This window comes from Harpia harpyja, chromosome 21, assembly GCF_026419915.1.
Source record: "Harpia harpyja isolate bHarHar1 chromosome 21, bHarHar1 primary haplotype, whole genome shotgun sequence".
NCBI lineage: Eukaryota > Metazoa > Chordata > Aves > Accipitriformes > Accipitridae > Harpia > Harpia harpyja.
In genome coordinates this window covers 3806226-3822308 of record NC_068960.1, presented here as the reverse complement: position 1 = coordinate 3822308, position 16083 = coordinate 3806226, and the positions used below count along the sequence as shown (strand labels likewise).

At 52.6% G+C, this 16083-nt stretch overlaps 1 protein-coding gene across 7 annotated transcripts in view; it reads left to right on the top strand.

The window, feature by feature from the left end:
- The window catches only part of MPRIP (myosin phosphatase Rho interacting protein), an 88918-nt gene that overhangs the window by 64418 nt on the left and 8417 nt on the right, over nucleotides 1–16083 (top strand). For 3 of the 7 annotated variants that reach the window (XM_052773048.1, XM_052773047.1, XM_052773051.1), the window contains 8 exons: nucleotides 1525–5397; nucleotides 8335–8482; nucleotides 9094–9211; nucleotides 9944–10103; nucleotides 10237–10356; nucleotides 10849–10935; nucleotides 11613–11775; nucleotides 12198–12283. In XM_052773048.1, coding sequence (XP_052629008.1) covers nucleotides 1525–5397; nucleotides 8335–8482; nucleotides 9094–9211; nucleotides 9944–10103; nucleotides 10237–10356; nucleotides 10849–10935; nucleotides 11613–11775; nucleotides 12198–12283 — 4755 coding nt within the window. Of the gene's footprint in view, nucleotides 1–1524; nucleotides 5398–8334; nucleotides 8483–9093; nucleotides 9212–9943; nucleotides 10104–10236; nucleotides 10357–10848; nucleotides 10936–11612; nucleotides 11776–12197; nucleotides 12284–13483; nucleotides 13550–16083 lie in introns of all 7 variants that reach the window. The other 4 variants (XM_052773050.1, XM_052773049.1, XM_052773053.1 and 1 more) reach the window with 4 other exon arrangements.

The window sequence follows — 16083 nt, the reverse complement described above, 5'->3', positions numbered from 1 at the left end:
TCGCTGGGGGAGTTTCTGCAGCCCCAAACTGCGAGCAAACATGACAGCATTTTTTTGGACAGATCCTCTGAATTTTATGTGCCCCCCACCTCCATCATGGCTAATTTCAGAGAGGTTCCTACATTGTCTATGGGGAGGGACGATGAAGAAGCCTGACTGCTGCCAGCCCATCCCTCTGGAACTGCCCGGGGGGGCACCAACCCCTCCTTGGCAGCATGAGCAGCCCTGTACGGACCCCCAACCACTGCCCCGACATAAAAGAGTGCACGTTTCATAAGGCAGCCACTGAGATACCCACCCCGATGCATGTGCTGTGCACCAAAGCCTCTCCGGCCTCGTGTAACCCCTCTCTCGCTCTGAGCTTCCTCGGGATGGGGTACCCCAACTTCGGAGCGGAGAAACGGCGGAGGCTCCTGCTCCTTGCAAAGGGACCGGAGACATCCCTTGGCTCCGATCACGGCGGGCGGGAGGGGTCACGTACTAACATGTCCCGGGCGGATGTTCTTGCATGTTTTTGGTGTAAAGCATGAAATTTAACTTAACGTAACTGAGTGTCACATCTGTGGGCTTTCCTTATCAGCAACCAGAGTACAGCAAGGCAGGCCAAATTCCTAGGCTTAACGCTGTGCTTCTCTCGCCTCTTCCTGTCTGTGTATTTTTTTTAAAGATACATAATTTCTGTCGCCTTTTGCATGACTCTCTCTGTGAGTTTTCTCTTTGCATGCTACATTGCTTTGGTTTGAATCTCACAAAGGTTGGTTTCTTTTATTTTACATTCTCATCACACCTTTTCCCTCCCTTCACTTGTCGGGCTTTTTATTTTGTCCTTTGTTGGTTTTTTTTTTGCAGGTAGAGAAATTAGATCCTCCCTAGTCTTAAACTTTAGCATAACAACATCTCTTTAATGCAATGAGCAGCCACTAAGTCCTGTCTGGCAGTCACAGAAATGACATCGCCACGCCGGCTGTCCTGTCTCCCTGCGTTTGGGTGGGATATGATGTCATTTGCTGTCACCTCACTTCCTGTTGTTGCTTTTGGTCGGTAGGACTGTGTTACCTGAACTGTGCACTTTTTGTTTCACAACAAAACGAACAAACACGCTAAAAAAGCAGTTCCTTTCTTCTCGACCTGTTCCCATCCCCTCCTCCTTCTCACCCTTCCCATTTTTCTCTTGTCCGTCTGTCTCTGTTTTACTGCTGGTGTTTCTTTTTCATTGTTTTTTTTGGTTCTATTTGATTTTGGTTTTTTTTTTCCTTTTAGCCTGTTACTGTACAGCTGTTTTGATGTTGTGGTCCATGTTTTCTGTTACTGGAAAGCAGTTGTCGCTCATTAAAAAAAAAAAAAAAAGTTGGTTAAAACAAACAAAAAAAATTGTGCCAAGAACAAATCATCCCAATTGGAGCATGTGGGTAGCAGCCAAATCGCTGCGAGGAGCTTTTCCGTGGCCTGCCTGGCCAGAGGTGTGACACTCAGAAGGTAGAGCCAAGAGTGTTACTAATCTAGTATTTAATCAATTTTTTTAAGACCGAGGTGGCCGCCTCGCCATCAGGTGCCTGGCAGAGGCTCCACAAAGTCAACCAAGACCTCCAAAGTGAGCTGGAAGCCCAATGCCAGCGTCAAGAGCTGATCAATCAGCAGATTCAGTCGCTGAAGCGCAGCTACGCCGAGGCCAAGGACGTGATCCGGCACCACGAAGCCGAGATTCAGAGCCTGCAGGCGAGGCTCAGTAACGCGGCGGCCGAGCTCTCCATCAAGGAGCAGACCCTGGCCAAGCTCAAGAGCGACCTGAGGAGCGAAAAAGAGAAAGCCAAAGAGCAGCTGGAGGAGTGGCAGCACGGCGAGGCCACGCTCAGCTCCCAGCTGAAGGCCAGCGAGCAGAAGCTGAAGAGCGCGGAGGCTCTGCTCCTGGAGAAGACCCAGGAGCTGCGGGACCTGGAGATGCAGCAGGCTTTGCAGAGGGACCATCAGAAAGAGGTGCAGCGGCTCCAAGACAGGATCGCGGACCTGAGCAGGCAGCTGAATGCTAGCGAGCAAACGCGGATCCTCATGGAGGAGAAGCTGCAGAAGAATTACGAGGCTTTGCTGGAGAGCTGCGAGAGGGAGAAGCAGGTTTTAATACGGAGTCTGAAGGAGGTGGAGGATAAGGCCAACGAGTACGAGAACCAGCTGCAAAATAGAGAGCAGCAAATGGAGATCCTACAGAAGGAGAAACTGAGTGCAAAGTTTGAAGGCAGCGAGCTTGTCCACCAGCTGGAGGAGCAGCTGGTGATGAAGGAGGCCAGCATCCAGAAACTCGCAGAGCACATCAAGGAGCTCGAAAGAGAGAGAGATCAGATCAAATGTCGGTTCCACGAGCTCATGAATCAGGTTGCCGAGTCAGACAATGAAGTTGCAAAGCTGCAGGCGAAGTTGAAAATGGAAGAGACCAACTATCACAATCTGGAGCAATCATTCGAGGAGGTGTCGGATCAGTTCCAGGGCGTGCAGAAGGTGCTGAAAGAAAAAGAAGAAGAGCTGAGACACGTTAAGGAAATGCACTTGAGAATTGTGGAGAAGAAAGATCAAGATCTCAGTGAGGCTTTGGTTAAAATGGTTGCTTTAGATAGCAGTTTAGAGGAGACTAAAATAAAGCTAAAGGCCAAGGAGGAGGCTTTAAAGAAATTAGCTGGTGTCGGCACAAGTCCAAGTACTGAGGAGGCAGAAGACCATGGCCCCAGTCTCGAGGCTGACGAAAGTCATCCATCCCAGCTGGGGCAGCCTCTGCAAACTCAGGATGTCCTCCCAGCTCTGACTTGCGCACTGAAGGAGGAGGAGGAGGAGGAGGAGGTTCTTGAGACCAGCCAGAGGCAAGCGGAGGAATTCGGCTCCCCATCCAAAGCTGTAGAGCTCCAGGACCAAGAGCTGGTTCAGAAAGCCTTAGCAAAGCCTGATGTAGGAATCATGGGGGCCAAGAGGCAAAGAATCCGTTTCTCGAGCATCCAGTGCCAAAAATACATCCATCCGGACGGATCAGAGAAAAACTGGACAAGCAGTACCTCTTCAGACACGAGCCAAGACAGATCGCTGTCTGAAGAAAGCATGTCATCAGAGCCAGCTCTTGGTTACCCATCATCAGGAGCAAGCGACTCTGAGACCTATCTCTCAATCATCCATTCCCTGGAAACTAAACTTTATATTACAGAGGAAAAACTCAAAGATGTAACGATGAAGCTTGAAAGCCAGCACGGCCATAATCAGGAGACACTCATCGCCCTCCACCATCAATGGGCCAGCACAGAGTCTCAGCTGCGGGAACAACTTCAGACCAGCTTATCCCAAGTCAGTGCTTTGATCTCACAGCTGGAGACTGAGAGGCAGGAAAAGTTCAAGCTCATAGAAAATCATGTTAGCGAGCTGGGAGGTTTCCAAATGAAAAATGATCAAGCGCTGACTTGCTTAGAGAAGTGCAGGGAGCAACTAAGATCTTTGCCCAAATCAGACAAAGAAAAAGAGGGTGATTTGTTCCTTGTTACTCTGTCCAGCATGGAAACAACCTTATCAAACGCAATCCAAGCCTTGAGAGGGACGCCAGTCCCCTCGGAGTATCAGCAGAGTGAAAGCCTTATCGTGGAAAGCCCCGCTCCAGAAGGAGGTTTTTTGGGAGAAGAGGAGCACGTCTCCAAGGAGCAGCGAGTGGAAATGTTTGACGCCAGCCAGCTGAGATGGCTTTCTGAGAGAGTGGCATTTGAGGCCTCTCTCATCAACCAAATAGCGGAGTCTTTGAAAAATGCAAGCTCTGAGATATCTCGGCTTCTGAGAGAGATCCAGGGAACGGCTGAGGTGGTTTTGTTGGAGCCGGCAAATGTTTCTCATACAGCCATTGATTTGGCCAGCGTCCTATCTAAGAAGCTGCTGCTGGAAGGGGAGTTCTGGAGCCAGGTGGAGGAGCTGAGAGTGCACTTGAGCACCAGAGAAGGAGAAGCCGAGGGCAAAACACAAACAACAGGTTTGGGCTTTTCTCCCTGTTCTCTCAGTGCTGTAGCAGACGCTACATTGATCAAGGCAGAACTTGGGTTTGTCGCACAGAAAATGAGAGAATCTTTTCATCAGAGATTAAAAACAATCGAAGAAGACCTCCATAATACCAAAACAGCTCTCCAGCAGCATAAATGCATGTTGGAGGAGATCATCAAAGCGTACAGGACTCCTGATTTTGACAGAGTTATGCACCAGATTTCTGAAGCACTTGAAATTCAAAAAGATGCTTCAGAAAGAACCCAAACCTCCTGGGACGGGAGCTGTCTCCAAATGGTGCCGTGTCAGGAATTAGCCAAGGTGGAGGAGATGGGCAGCCTGCCAGACCATAGTAGTGAAGCTCTTGTTTCCATTCAGGAAGATCTTGCCCAACAACTAAAGGACAAATCAAATGTTCTGAAGGAGATATCTGTTGCCTTACTCTCTCTGCCTCCTGAGGAGGCAATGAGAGACTGTCAGAAGCTCCTGAAGATATCTCAGAGTCTTTCATATCATTCGTGCATGGGAGACCTTGAACGGTATTCTTCTTTGTTAGTCCACGATGCAATTGTTCAGGCTCAGGTTTGTTATGCCGCTTGCAAAGTCCGACTGGAGTACGAGAGAGAGATGAAGTCCTACAAGGAGTCCTTACAGAGCATGGACGCGCTTTGCCAAGAGCGCGTGAAGACGGTCTCTCTCCTTCGGGACGAGTACGAAGACTTGCTTAGAAAGCAGCAGGGTGAGTATGGCGAGGTGATCGCCATGCTTGAAAGGGAGAACGCCGATCTCAAAGCAAAGGTGTCCCAGCTTGACAGTCAGCGAAGGCTCTTGGAGGAAGAAGAGCGTAAACACAGCAAGAGCTTGAGTGAATTACAGGGACGGTACGAGGAGGAGATTCGAAACGTGATAGAGCAACTCAACAGGACAGAGGATGCTCTGAAGGCCGAGAGGACGGAGGGCCTCAACCAGCTGGATGCCATTGTCCGTGACAAGCAGAACATGGAGCGGTATCACCTGGAGCAGATGCAAATGCTGGAGGACAAGTTCCAAGCCAAGATCAAGGAGCTGCAGGTCATCCATGGCGAGGAGCTGCAGGCGCTGCAGGAGCACTACAGCCAGAACCTGCAGCGTCTGCAGGAGACCCTCGACGAGTACCAGAGGCAGCACCCGGAGGCGTCCCCCGCGGCGGGTCCGGGCGGTGGGGACGCCTGGGCGGACGGTGAGGCGGGTGGCACCGGGCAGGGCCCCGGCGATGACCCGGACTCCATGCACGGCCTGAGGGAACGCATCCAGGAGCTGGAGGCCCAGATGAACGTCATGAGGGACGAGCTGGAGAACAAGCATCTGGAGGGGAACGCGTCCACCTTGAGGGAAAAGTACCAGAAAGACTTTGAAAACTTAAAGGTCTTGATACGTTTAACGCTTTACGCTTTCCACAGCTGAGTGTAAGGGAGGGTCCGTTCCGTCCCGGGGTTTGCTTGCCAGACCAAGGGGCATCCCCAGAAAGAGCCAGCATGCCGAAGCGAGCCCCGAAGTGTTAGAAAGGCCTCTGTAAAGCATGGCGTTTTCCTTTTCTCCATGCTGGGGTATTCTAAATGCATTGCTGAGGGCTTGGAGGGGGGTTGATTACTGGAGGCGGTCTCTGCATGTAGAGGGAGGGAGAGTTTCAAAGTAGTTTGATAACGTCACGCTCTCTTTCAATATGAAGACCGTAGTGTTTCTCCTCATACCCGAGGCGTACATTTTATTCGTGACTTCCCTTTAAAAGCATTCCTCAGCTCTTGTCTTCCCCAGTCTGATCAAATCTCCAGTTTGTCTCTGCTGCCCTCAAAAATGCAGGATGAAATGGAAACTTAATGCTTTCAAAATGTATGTTCCTGGGGGAAGTAGCTGCAAACGGATTCCAAATTCTGTAGCAAAGCAAAGCTCCTCTGCACGAGGCTGCGAGGAGAACGGCCCTGGTGGTGTACACCAGTGATTCTTTACACAACAAACAGTGCACAGTTACGGGAAACCCAGGCTAGGTGCAGGAAAACCCAGTGGCAATTGAAATGCCATCATTCAGATTGCTCCACCAGTCAGACTGGCTGTAAAACTAACCTGAGATGGTACAGCATCTAAAAAAACCTCTTGGGTTTGGTGTTTTGCATTTGATCGGAGAGCATTTCCAGTTAGGAAGTGGGTTTAGGGCAGCAGAGGACTCTCGGAAGCACCAAGAGAGGCTTCCAGGTTGAACAGGCAGCCGAAAGGGCAGCGATGCAGCCTGCGCGCAGAGGCCATGCTGGCGAGGCTTTCATGGAGCAGTCGTTCTTCGGAGTCAGCAAAAACGTGGGAGAGCTTGCTTCCAGCCACGAGATCCTCAGCGTGCATTTGGGCTGGGGGTAAAGCGTGGCTCAGCTCCAGCCAGAAGCTGGTTTTAGCCTGGGGAGAGCAGTAGTCCTGCTGCATCCCATCAGGCGCGAATCGGGTGTCCAGGGGAGGGAATGCTGCTGGGGAGATCGGAGTGAAGTGGTGGTGTTCACTGAATGCTGTCTCCTCCATCTTAACCCTTAGGAAGGAAAAGCCCCTCTTAAACCCCGCGCTCAGGTCAGCGGGACACACAGGTAACACCTTGTCCTGCGAACCAGGCACCAAACAGGGTCGCTTGTACCTGGGGATGTTCTTGCTTTGCCAGAAGCAAAAAGGCCAGAACCAAAATAGAGGCTGAAAAATAACAGCAGGGAATGAACCTGACCTCCCGCCTGTGTTTTCAACTTTGCTCTACCAAAACTTGCAGTTTGCCTGGTGGGAAGGCAAGCAGCATCTTCTGGGCAGAGGGGTCTGGGAGGAGAACAGGACGAACCGGCCTGTTTGTGCATCTTTGTAGGAAGCAGAGGGACAGGCAGCAAAACAGAAACTTCCCTTGGTTAGAAAGCTAACCAGCTGATTGCAAACCTGGCCAATTTATAGGTTTAAATGTGCTTGATTCTTCTCTTCTGAACCTGATGGAGAATGTAACATCAGTAACAGGAGATACTGGTTTGTACATGTTCAAATGTCCTGGATTTATAGCAATGCATTTACAATACATTAAATACTGACTCTACAGCCAGACCTGTGGAGGAGCATTCACCATTTTCCTCCAACGTTAGAGGTGTATTGAAGAATCCTGCAAGGCTGCTTCATGCCACTCTGTAGTCAGCCAAGTCCAGACAGGTTCTGGCACTGAGTTATGAGGTTAAAAAAAAAACAAGGCTGAGAAAGTGAAGAATGCCTCAGGATTAAAACTTAAAGGGGAGGAGAAAAAGCACCAGAGCTGAAAATTGGGAATGAGGATGGCATAGGTTACAGAGCATCAGACAACGAAGTGATGCTGAGGAGTGTAGGTCAGTGGTGTTAGACTGTCGTGAGCAGTTCTGTCACTGGGGGAGTGAATCTGCTCCCCTTAAATTTCCCATGGAGTCCCAGTGGTCCCTAGGTGACAGTTCTCACTTCCCCTGGAAAACATGACTGTGAATCAAGAAGAAATCCATTGAGACCAGGAAATAAAGCCAGCCTGTGACGTTAAGAGCCCAGTGCAGTTCTTGGCATCAGGGTTGTCCCCAGACGTCTGACGGGGCTTGTGCGCTGCATCCCTGGTGCGTGCCCTTCCCGGCTCGTGGCTTGAGCCTGCCTGTGGCTTTGCTGTCCTGCCTCTGTCCTGCAGCCATGTGTCTGTCCAGGATCCTGATGTGCTTGGCGGCGGCAGCCAGGCTGGCAGCTGAACTGGTAACAGGCTTTTGCATTTGTCCCACTGCAGAGGCAGGAGCGGGGTCTGTGCCTGGGGCAGGACTGGGCTGGAATTCAGGATTTCACAGCTGGTGACTCCTGAATCCCCAGAGCGCTGCTCCCATATCCTGGCCTAAGTTCAATCCTAGTAATTCAATTAGCAAATAATTGCCTATGCGGCATTTGAAGCAATACTCAGTTGGGAATTAAGGTCCTGTTGCTGTCACGAGTCTTTTGTTTCCCACCCCAGAGGTGGCCGCATAAAATCAGGCATTGTAAAAGAGAGCAGAAGGGGCACGGTAGGCTTTTTCTTGTTTTTAACATAAATTTGCATTCCCCAATCGGGTCTGACCCCAGACCTACCCTGTCCTTCCCTTTCACCGGAGCTGTCAGGGGTCGAGCCGACAGGACAAGCTCTGACCTCACGAGGTCCATCCTCAGCCAGCTCCTCCGTGGTTGGGGAGGGAGAAGACCCCCACGATGGAACTTGGGTGCCGACCTTCCCGCTGGTGTGCGGCTCCTGGCAGGCTCACCGCCGCTATGATGCCGACCCCACGTTCCCGGGCCAACACCTTGCCCTCGTCCCTTTTGCAGGCAACATGTGAAAGGGGCTTTGCAGCCATGGAGGAGACACACCAGAAGAAGATCGAGGACCTGCAGCGGCAGCACCAGCGGGAGCTGGAGAAGCTGCGGGAGGAGAAAGACCGCCTGCTGGCAGAAGAAACGGCTGCCACCATTTCAGGTATGGGGACACGCCAGAGGGTCCCCCATGGTGGGAGGTATTGATGGGGACATGGGGAGGGCATTTGGTCTGGTGGGGAGGAGCAGAGCGTGGGATGGGATGAGGGCTGGGTGCGGATCACAGGGAGATGGGAAGGGGTTGGTGGGAGAGATGTTTTGGATGGAGGTCCATCTCCTGGTCTTTCTCCAGGCTTGGTACCCGTATCCTTGGCTGTAATGGGGTCTGATCCGTTTTCCGTTTCATCTCAGAAAGGCATTAGTCATTCCTGTGGTTAAATTATTGCCAATTCCACACTGAATTGATTCTTCAGTGCCCCGGGGAGTTTTAAAGCACTGGAGCCCAGGGTCTCTGCATTATGAGTCCCACAGTTCAGGAAAAAACATGTGAATTGGACAATCTTTTGGGCTTTATTAAGAAGTGAGCTTTGCAGAAGCCCCTTTGCCACTTTGCAGCCAGGGGCACAGACTGAAGGAGCTGCAAAGCAGTGGGGGGCTCGCTGGGACGACTCGGTTCTTGTTCCTTTAAAAAAAACCAAACAAAAAAACACCTCCAAAAAAACCTGTCCTTGGGTGACGTGGTGCTGGGTGCTAACGCTGTGCGGTCCCATACAGCCATCGAAGCCATGAAGAACGCGCACCGGGAAGAGTTGGAGCGAGAGCTGGAGAAGTCCCAGCGCTCCCAGATCAGCAGCGTCAATGCCGACATCGAGGCCCTCCGAAGGCAATACCTGTAAGACCGTTGTCCTCTGTCTGTTGCTGTGTCTTGCAGGGAGATCGCGTGTGTGGGAGACCCCTTTCTCCTTTTTAATTTTGGCAATGAGTTAGGGGCAGACCTGTCATCGCAGGGACCTCTTCCCTTGGTCCTGACCTGGCTGTGCCCATCAGAGGCTCCTGGTTGCCTGTAATCTTTCAGGCTCCAGGCGAATGTCCCCCGCCAAATTCAGCTGCTTTATGGTCACCAGAAGCAGCAGATGTACAGATACAGTGCTGCTTTTCTCACAGCTGCAGTGGGAGGGTTGCTTAACCACATCTAACCAGGTGAGGAGAAAGCACTTAGCTTTTCATGGCAAGGCTGTCCTCATGTGGGAGCCGAGCAAAACAGCCCGGCAGCTTTATGAACCTTGATGCATCTATGTAGAGATGTGTAGGTGTGCAAATACACCCAGTCCCGAGTGCCCAGAGCAAACTTGATAGATCTTGGCTCAATTTTTGGAAACCCGAGGAAGTCCTGCCATTAACCTCCTAGAGAAAGACCTCCCGTCCCCTTTGGTGCCCAAGCACCGCTGTGCCAGGAGAGGGAAGGGCTGGCTTGCTCTGGGCTTGAGGTTTTTTCCCAAAATGAGTATGCAAGTCCTCCTCCTCAGTGCTTAGATCCCTGTTGCGTTGTCCTGGGGCGCTGGAGGAAGAGTGGGCACGGGTGGGTGTCTGTGGGGAGGGCACTACACGGCGTGTGTTTTGCCAGGGAGGAGCTGCAGTCGGTGCAGCGGGAGCTGGAGGTGCTTTCGGAGCAGTATTCGCAGAAATGTTTGGAGAACGCCCACCTGGCGCAGGCGCTGGAGGCTGAGAGGCAGGCCCTCCGCCAGTGCCAGCGGGAGAACCAGGAGCTCAACGCCCACAACCAGGTGAGGGTCCCCGCCGTAGCCGGGGCGGCCGGTGCAGGCAGGGGGTCACGGGCCGACGGGCAGCACGGTGGGCTCTGCGCCGAGCCGTGGCCGTGCTTCCCTCTTCCCACAACGGCTCTTCTCCTCTTCCCAGGAGCTGAATAACCGCCTGGCTGCGGAGATCACGCGATTGCGGACCCTGCTGACCGGGGAGGGTGGGGGAGAGGCTGCTGGATCGCCTCTCACGCAGGGCAAGGACGCCTATGAGCTGGAGGTGAGCTCTGCCGCTGCTATGCCGAAGGGGCAGCGTTGGTGGGCACAAGTGCCTGTGGACCCCCGGGAGCATGCCACAGCCATCCATCCCTCCATGCATCAGGTCTGCTTGGCTGCTCAGCAGTGTGCATCGTGGGGTGCAATGGGGCCAGGAGCTTTTGGAGTCCTAATCTTCTGTCCTCACCATGTCGAGTCAGACACCTGCTCTTCCTTCTCCTGCCCCTGCTTGTCCCCTGGGATCCAGTCCACGTAAAGCAGTGGGGACAGAAACCAAGGGGTGTGCAGGGGACACATCAGCGGTGCAAGTTCCCAAGAGACCCAGGAGTAATTTTCTTGCGTGAACCAGAAGACGGGTGAACCAGCAGCTTTGCAGTGCTGGCGTGGGGCTGAGCCTCCGGCCCTGCCTCGGTTGTTACCGGGCACAGCGGGCGAGCATCTCGGGATCGTGCTGCATCTGCTCGGCTGCGAACACGCGCTGCTTTTGTTCCCACAGGTCCTGCTGCGGGTCAAAGAATCAGAAATCCAGTACCTGAAGCAGGAGATCAGCTCCCTCAAAGACGAGCTGCAGACAGCACTGAGGGTAATGCCAGGGCCATTTCTGCAAATCCTCTTATGGGCTGTGCTCTGCTCCTCTGCGTTTGTGCTTAGATTTCAGCTCACTTATACCTGGATTTGAAACAATATTTAATTTTTCCCCTGAATGGAATTGAATACCCATTTTGGTGTCATTAGTAAAGCACTTCACGCCTGTATCAGCTTAGGACTTGCCCAACAAGGGAGACGATGTGGGAAAACATCCCCTTCAGTGTTTTTTTCCCCATTTCCTGTCACATCAGATTTAAGTGGCAAAAATAATCAGTGTTAGAGATCTGCCCAGCCTCCCAGCATCAGATCTGGTTTGCTCTGGATGGCCTCTTTGCCAAGGCCATTTCTGGGAATTCTGCTTGAATTCTGTGTCTTTGCTAAAATTAAAACCCACAAACAAGTAATCCTGTAACGAAGGAGCTGCATGCACGGGTAGCACTGTATGCTTGCTGCTGGGCTCACAGCTTTCTGCCTGTCTTAAGTCCCGTACCGCTGTTAGACGTGGCTTCGAGAGCGTGTGTGAAATGCGTGCATCGCCCTGGCCGAGCATTTCTACCTGCTGCCGGCTCTTCTTCCGTCAGCATTTGCCAGGCTCCCCTTCAGTGCATTCACAAACCCCTCGGCTCCAGCTGTCTGTCTGACGCCATTGGGTTGTTCTTGTTCCTTTGCCAGGATAAGAAATACGCCAGCGACAAGTACAAAGACATCTACACGGAGCTGAGCATCGTGAAGGCCAAGGCAGACTGTGATATCAGCAGGTTGAAAGAGCAGCTGAAAGCAGCCACAGAAGCTCAGGGAGAGAAATCCCCTGTGAACACCACTGTATCAGGATATGGTCAGTCCTCCTCCAGCAGCTCTAAGCAATCATGGGTTTCCCGAGCTAACACATCCATCCTGGCATACAAGCCCTTGTGCAGTAATGGGTCCGAGTGTGGGACTTGGCATGGTGCTCTTTTGCTGTTTCATGCTGCTTCTCGCCTCCACTCCTTGCAGACAGTCTCACCAGAGCTGCCCTCCCGTGGCAGTTCCTCCTTCCAGCCCACAGATGGGAAGCTGATGGGCTTTGAAAGCCTTCTGGCATTTTGCATTGGGAAAACCTTGTGCTGCACGTGGTGCAGGGGAGCGGAGACCCCCGAGAGTCCCCTCTGCCCTTACGGGGCACTTGCCTGGGCTGGGAGGGCAGAATTGCCCCAGCCCTGCTCCTTGCAAGAAGGCAGTGGGCACCACGCTAATGCCATTTCTTTTGCTTCTTCCCAGATATTATGAAATCAAAAAGCAACCCTGATTTCTTGAAGAAAGACAGATCCAGTGTTAGCCGGCAACTAAGGAATATCAGGTCAAAGGTGAGCTCAGATCTCCTGCCCCGTGTGATGGGAATGCTCAGCGTTACTCTCCGGTGGGGGTCCCAGGTGGGAAGAAACTGGTAGGGGAGGAAAACCAAGAATTTCCCAGTCACTAGTGCTAGCCTGGATGGCACTGAGAAGAAAAGTGAGCTTTTGACTGCAAAACAGCTGGCTGTGCAGCCAGGCAGGGCCCGCTCCTGCCGCGATGCCTGGCAGGGCACACATACTCCTGACCCTGCTGAGATCGAGGTGTGAAGCTGCTCCCCGCTTGAAAAAAAGGATGAAGTTCACCCTGTTCTTTGGTCTTTCACAGGAGGACTCTCCCAGTATTTGCTCCCCGTTTTCAGTTGAAATTTAGGTGGTGTCAATAGGTGGAAATGTTCACATCATTCTAGGTTTTAGTGTTCACCACTGCAAGACTTTTGGTCTTTGTATGGAACAACGATGCCTTGGTCCTGGGCATATTTAACACACGCTTTGCTTGTGTGTTAACATGGTGCAGATGGCCCTGCGTTTCCCTGGCCGTTCTGTAGTTGCTGTTGCTCCCAAAGCCCAGTGATGCTGTGCCAAGCTCGCCTGCTTGGCCTGCTGACAGCCAGAGTTAACATCGTGTTACGCACTGGCTGTTGCTGTGGGACATCAGGGCTAAAAAGGGCAAATAAAGCCGCTCAGAAGTCATCGTTAAACATAGGTCAGTTGGAAGGAAGATCAGCATGGGCAAAACCTGCTTTGCCTCTCACCACTGGATACCTGGTGTCTCATGCTGATGTTTGAAGTGGTTGGGACCTTGGGCAGAGCGAGAAGCCGGGCAGGCAAAAGGCTTCTAGCTCTTCCCCATGCTGGGGAAACAGCCGCCACCCGAGCTCTGCAGGTCATCAGCCTGGGGTGTCTGCGCTGCACCCAGTAAATACAGAGAGCATCTCTGTGCATTTCAGGGGCAGCGCAGACCTGCTGGGCCAGGTCTGATGTTGAGTTTCCCTTCTCCGCTTCAACTCGGACCACTTACCGTGTGGTCCCCCGTGTGTGTTGCTTGGTGGGGGAAGGAGGAGAGGAGAGCAAGCATGGGCTCTGCCTGGGCGCGCTGCCTGCTCGCATCGCTGCCGGGGCGGGGGGGCTGGGGCTGTGCGAACGCCAATGCAATTAGGATTTATGAGCTTCTTGTTTTGTTTTTTTTCTTTATTTTGCTTTTTCCTCCAACAGTCCGTTATTGAGCAGGTCTCATGGGATAACTGAAATGAACCCGAGTCCAGGTTCCCTGCCACGTAGGTAAACAAACCGGCACCCACCAAGCGACGCAGCTGCCCGCTGGAGCGGCCCACTTTTGCATGCACTGCTCACACCTCCATGGCAAACGAGAGCCCTTCTTCTTTTAATGACTGACTGGATTATTTACGGCTAATTATTTTACTGGGGGAGGGGGAAGGGGAGGGAAGAAGTCAGTGTACCCAAGATCCATATGAAATGCAGTCTTTCTGGCTCTTCCCTGGGGAATATGGCTTTCTCGTCTTCCTGCTCCTCCCACCCTCGCCAACACAGCTAACCGTCACGGAGAGGATTTGGACACGGTGGGGCACATTTTCCTGTTTGCTGTGTTGGGAGCGCGGGACGCTGAGTGTGCATGCTTGAATGACTCTGCATGCCTCAGACTAAACTTCAGCAACATCCAGGTCTTGTAGGAAAAATAGCCGTTTTGCTGTTAGCCAGGCGGAGGAGTGGGTCAGTGATGCCTGTAAATGCCTTTCCCACAAAGGCTTGTAGCATGTAAAATGGTGGCCCCCGTCTCAGCTGCAGAGGGGATGTCCTGGGCTGCCCTAAATTTCCCTTACCTATAATTGCTGCTGCTTTAGGTTGATCCATGCCTGAGCAAAAGTCTTCCTTGCCCAGTAACCTCCTCCTCCTGCTTTCCAGGCTTCCTCCAGCTCCCCAGTGTCCACCCCGCTGCTCTCCATCCCTTGGCACTGCGCCTCCATCCCACACGCTGGTCTGAGAGTTCCGAGCTCATCCAGCAAAAGGAGGGACCTGATGAGAAATGGGGCCGATCCTAATGACCCAGATATCTCAAGTAACTGGAGCAATAGTTAATTTACTGGCCCATGGTAAAGACTGAGGTTAGAGCACCTGCAGAGGGAGGTTAGAGAAAAGAGGGGAGCTCCCCAGCATGGTGGCAGAGGGGTGGCTGGAGAGCCCCAGGAAGTCTGTTGGAGGATCCCTTTATCACAGATTTCATCCTACATTAGTCTCCCTTCATCAGGCTCCCCTCATCAGCAACTCAAATAGGTTGTGAGACTGCCTAAGGGGTAAATTTGCTAGAATTTGTACCATCAGGCAGAATAGTCTAATGGTTTCTGTTGTCTCCTTCCATCTAATGAGAAATCAGAGGTACAGACTGGAATGCACGCGTTGCTGCCCATTTTAAGAGGCCCAAAGTAAACTTCCTTTAGGAAGTGTGTGCTCAGAGACTCGCATCCCAAGAGACTCTGCTGCCTGTTGAAAAGAAAGCATACAGCATTTGTAAATTCAAACCAATCCATTTTAGTGCTTTCATTTCCGTGCTGCTTCCCAAAGCCGTTCTGTGTTTGTGGGCCTGTGGGAGGAGAAACATTTAAAGAAATACAGTAACCATGGGAATCTGCACAGCCTCGGGGCAAGTTTATCATGGAGTCCTGCCTTGATAAACACATGTTAAACAAAACTCGGCCCAAAAGTCTAACCTGCTGCTCTGATCGTACGGTCCTCTGGCACCATGATCAGAGAAGTAAAAGCGAAAGGGGCGATGGCTGCCTGTTAATAGAAGGGGCTTTGCGTTCAGGTCTGTGCCTTTTGAAGCTGCCACATCTTGGTCTGTAAAGCAAATAAGGTTCCAGCTGCAGAGTGAATTCCTTGCAAGTTGCAAGGAATCGGCTTGCCGGCAGCGGTTACCTGCGGGGTGCAGGCAGGCAGCTGGCTGCCTGGCCCAGAGCAGGTACAGCCCGGCAGTGAAAGCCTTCGCAGCACGTAGGGGCAGAGCCGTTGCTTTGTGGCCCCGGCTGTTGGTTAGGGAGATGTCTGGCCTCCTCAAAAGAAGCAAGCAGGGACAGCTCACTGTCTGGTGCTCTGCTCCCCTGAAGCTCTTAAGCCACAGCTTTGGGGCTGCAGGAACTAGGGAAGGCTGGCTTTAGGCTTGTGCACCTCCTCGGGCTAGTTTCAGGTTAAAGCTGTTGTACAGGGGGCAAGCAGTTTGCTTCTGGGTTTCTGCCCCTCACATTGCTCTTCTCCTGGGTCCCCACATGTAGGCGAGAGATTTCACAAATCCAAATGCCGAGGGCTAGCGGGGCGGGCTTTTCTGTTGGCTAGCTGAGTGTCGTGCTTTGAAATCTGGATGCTGCATCTGAACTGGATCAGCCATCAGATCCTGCTAGACCTGAAGCAAGCATTTAGCAAGTCCTCTGTCTAACCCTGTGCAGTAGAGGCAGCTTTGGCTTGGGAGAGCCCCCAGGCTGGGGTTAGAGAAAGGGTGGGATTGTCGCTGGCAACAAAAATGCAGTTTCCAGGGCTGCTTGAGCAAAGCCTGCACGTTGACCAGAGCCAGGACCATCCCAGACGGACGCACGTTCAGTCAGTGCCGCAGTGGCACGGGCAGGCGGGGAGGACCGGCATGCAGGTCCTGCTCAGCAACGTGGTGCTTTAGCGTAGCAGATCCGAGCTGACCTGCCCGGGGCTCCCGCAGTGTCGGAGCTCTGCCGAAATTGCCCCAGCCACCGCTGCGCTGCAGGCTCTGGGGGTCATTTTCCAAGTCGAGCTAATCCCGCTTGCAGCATGGT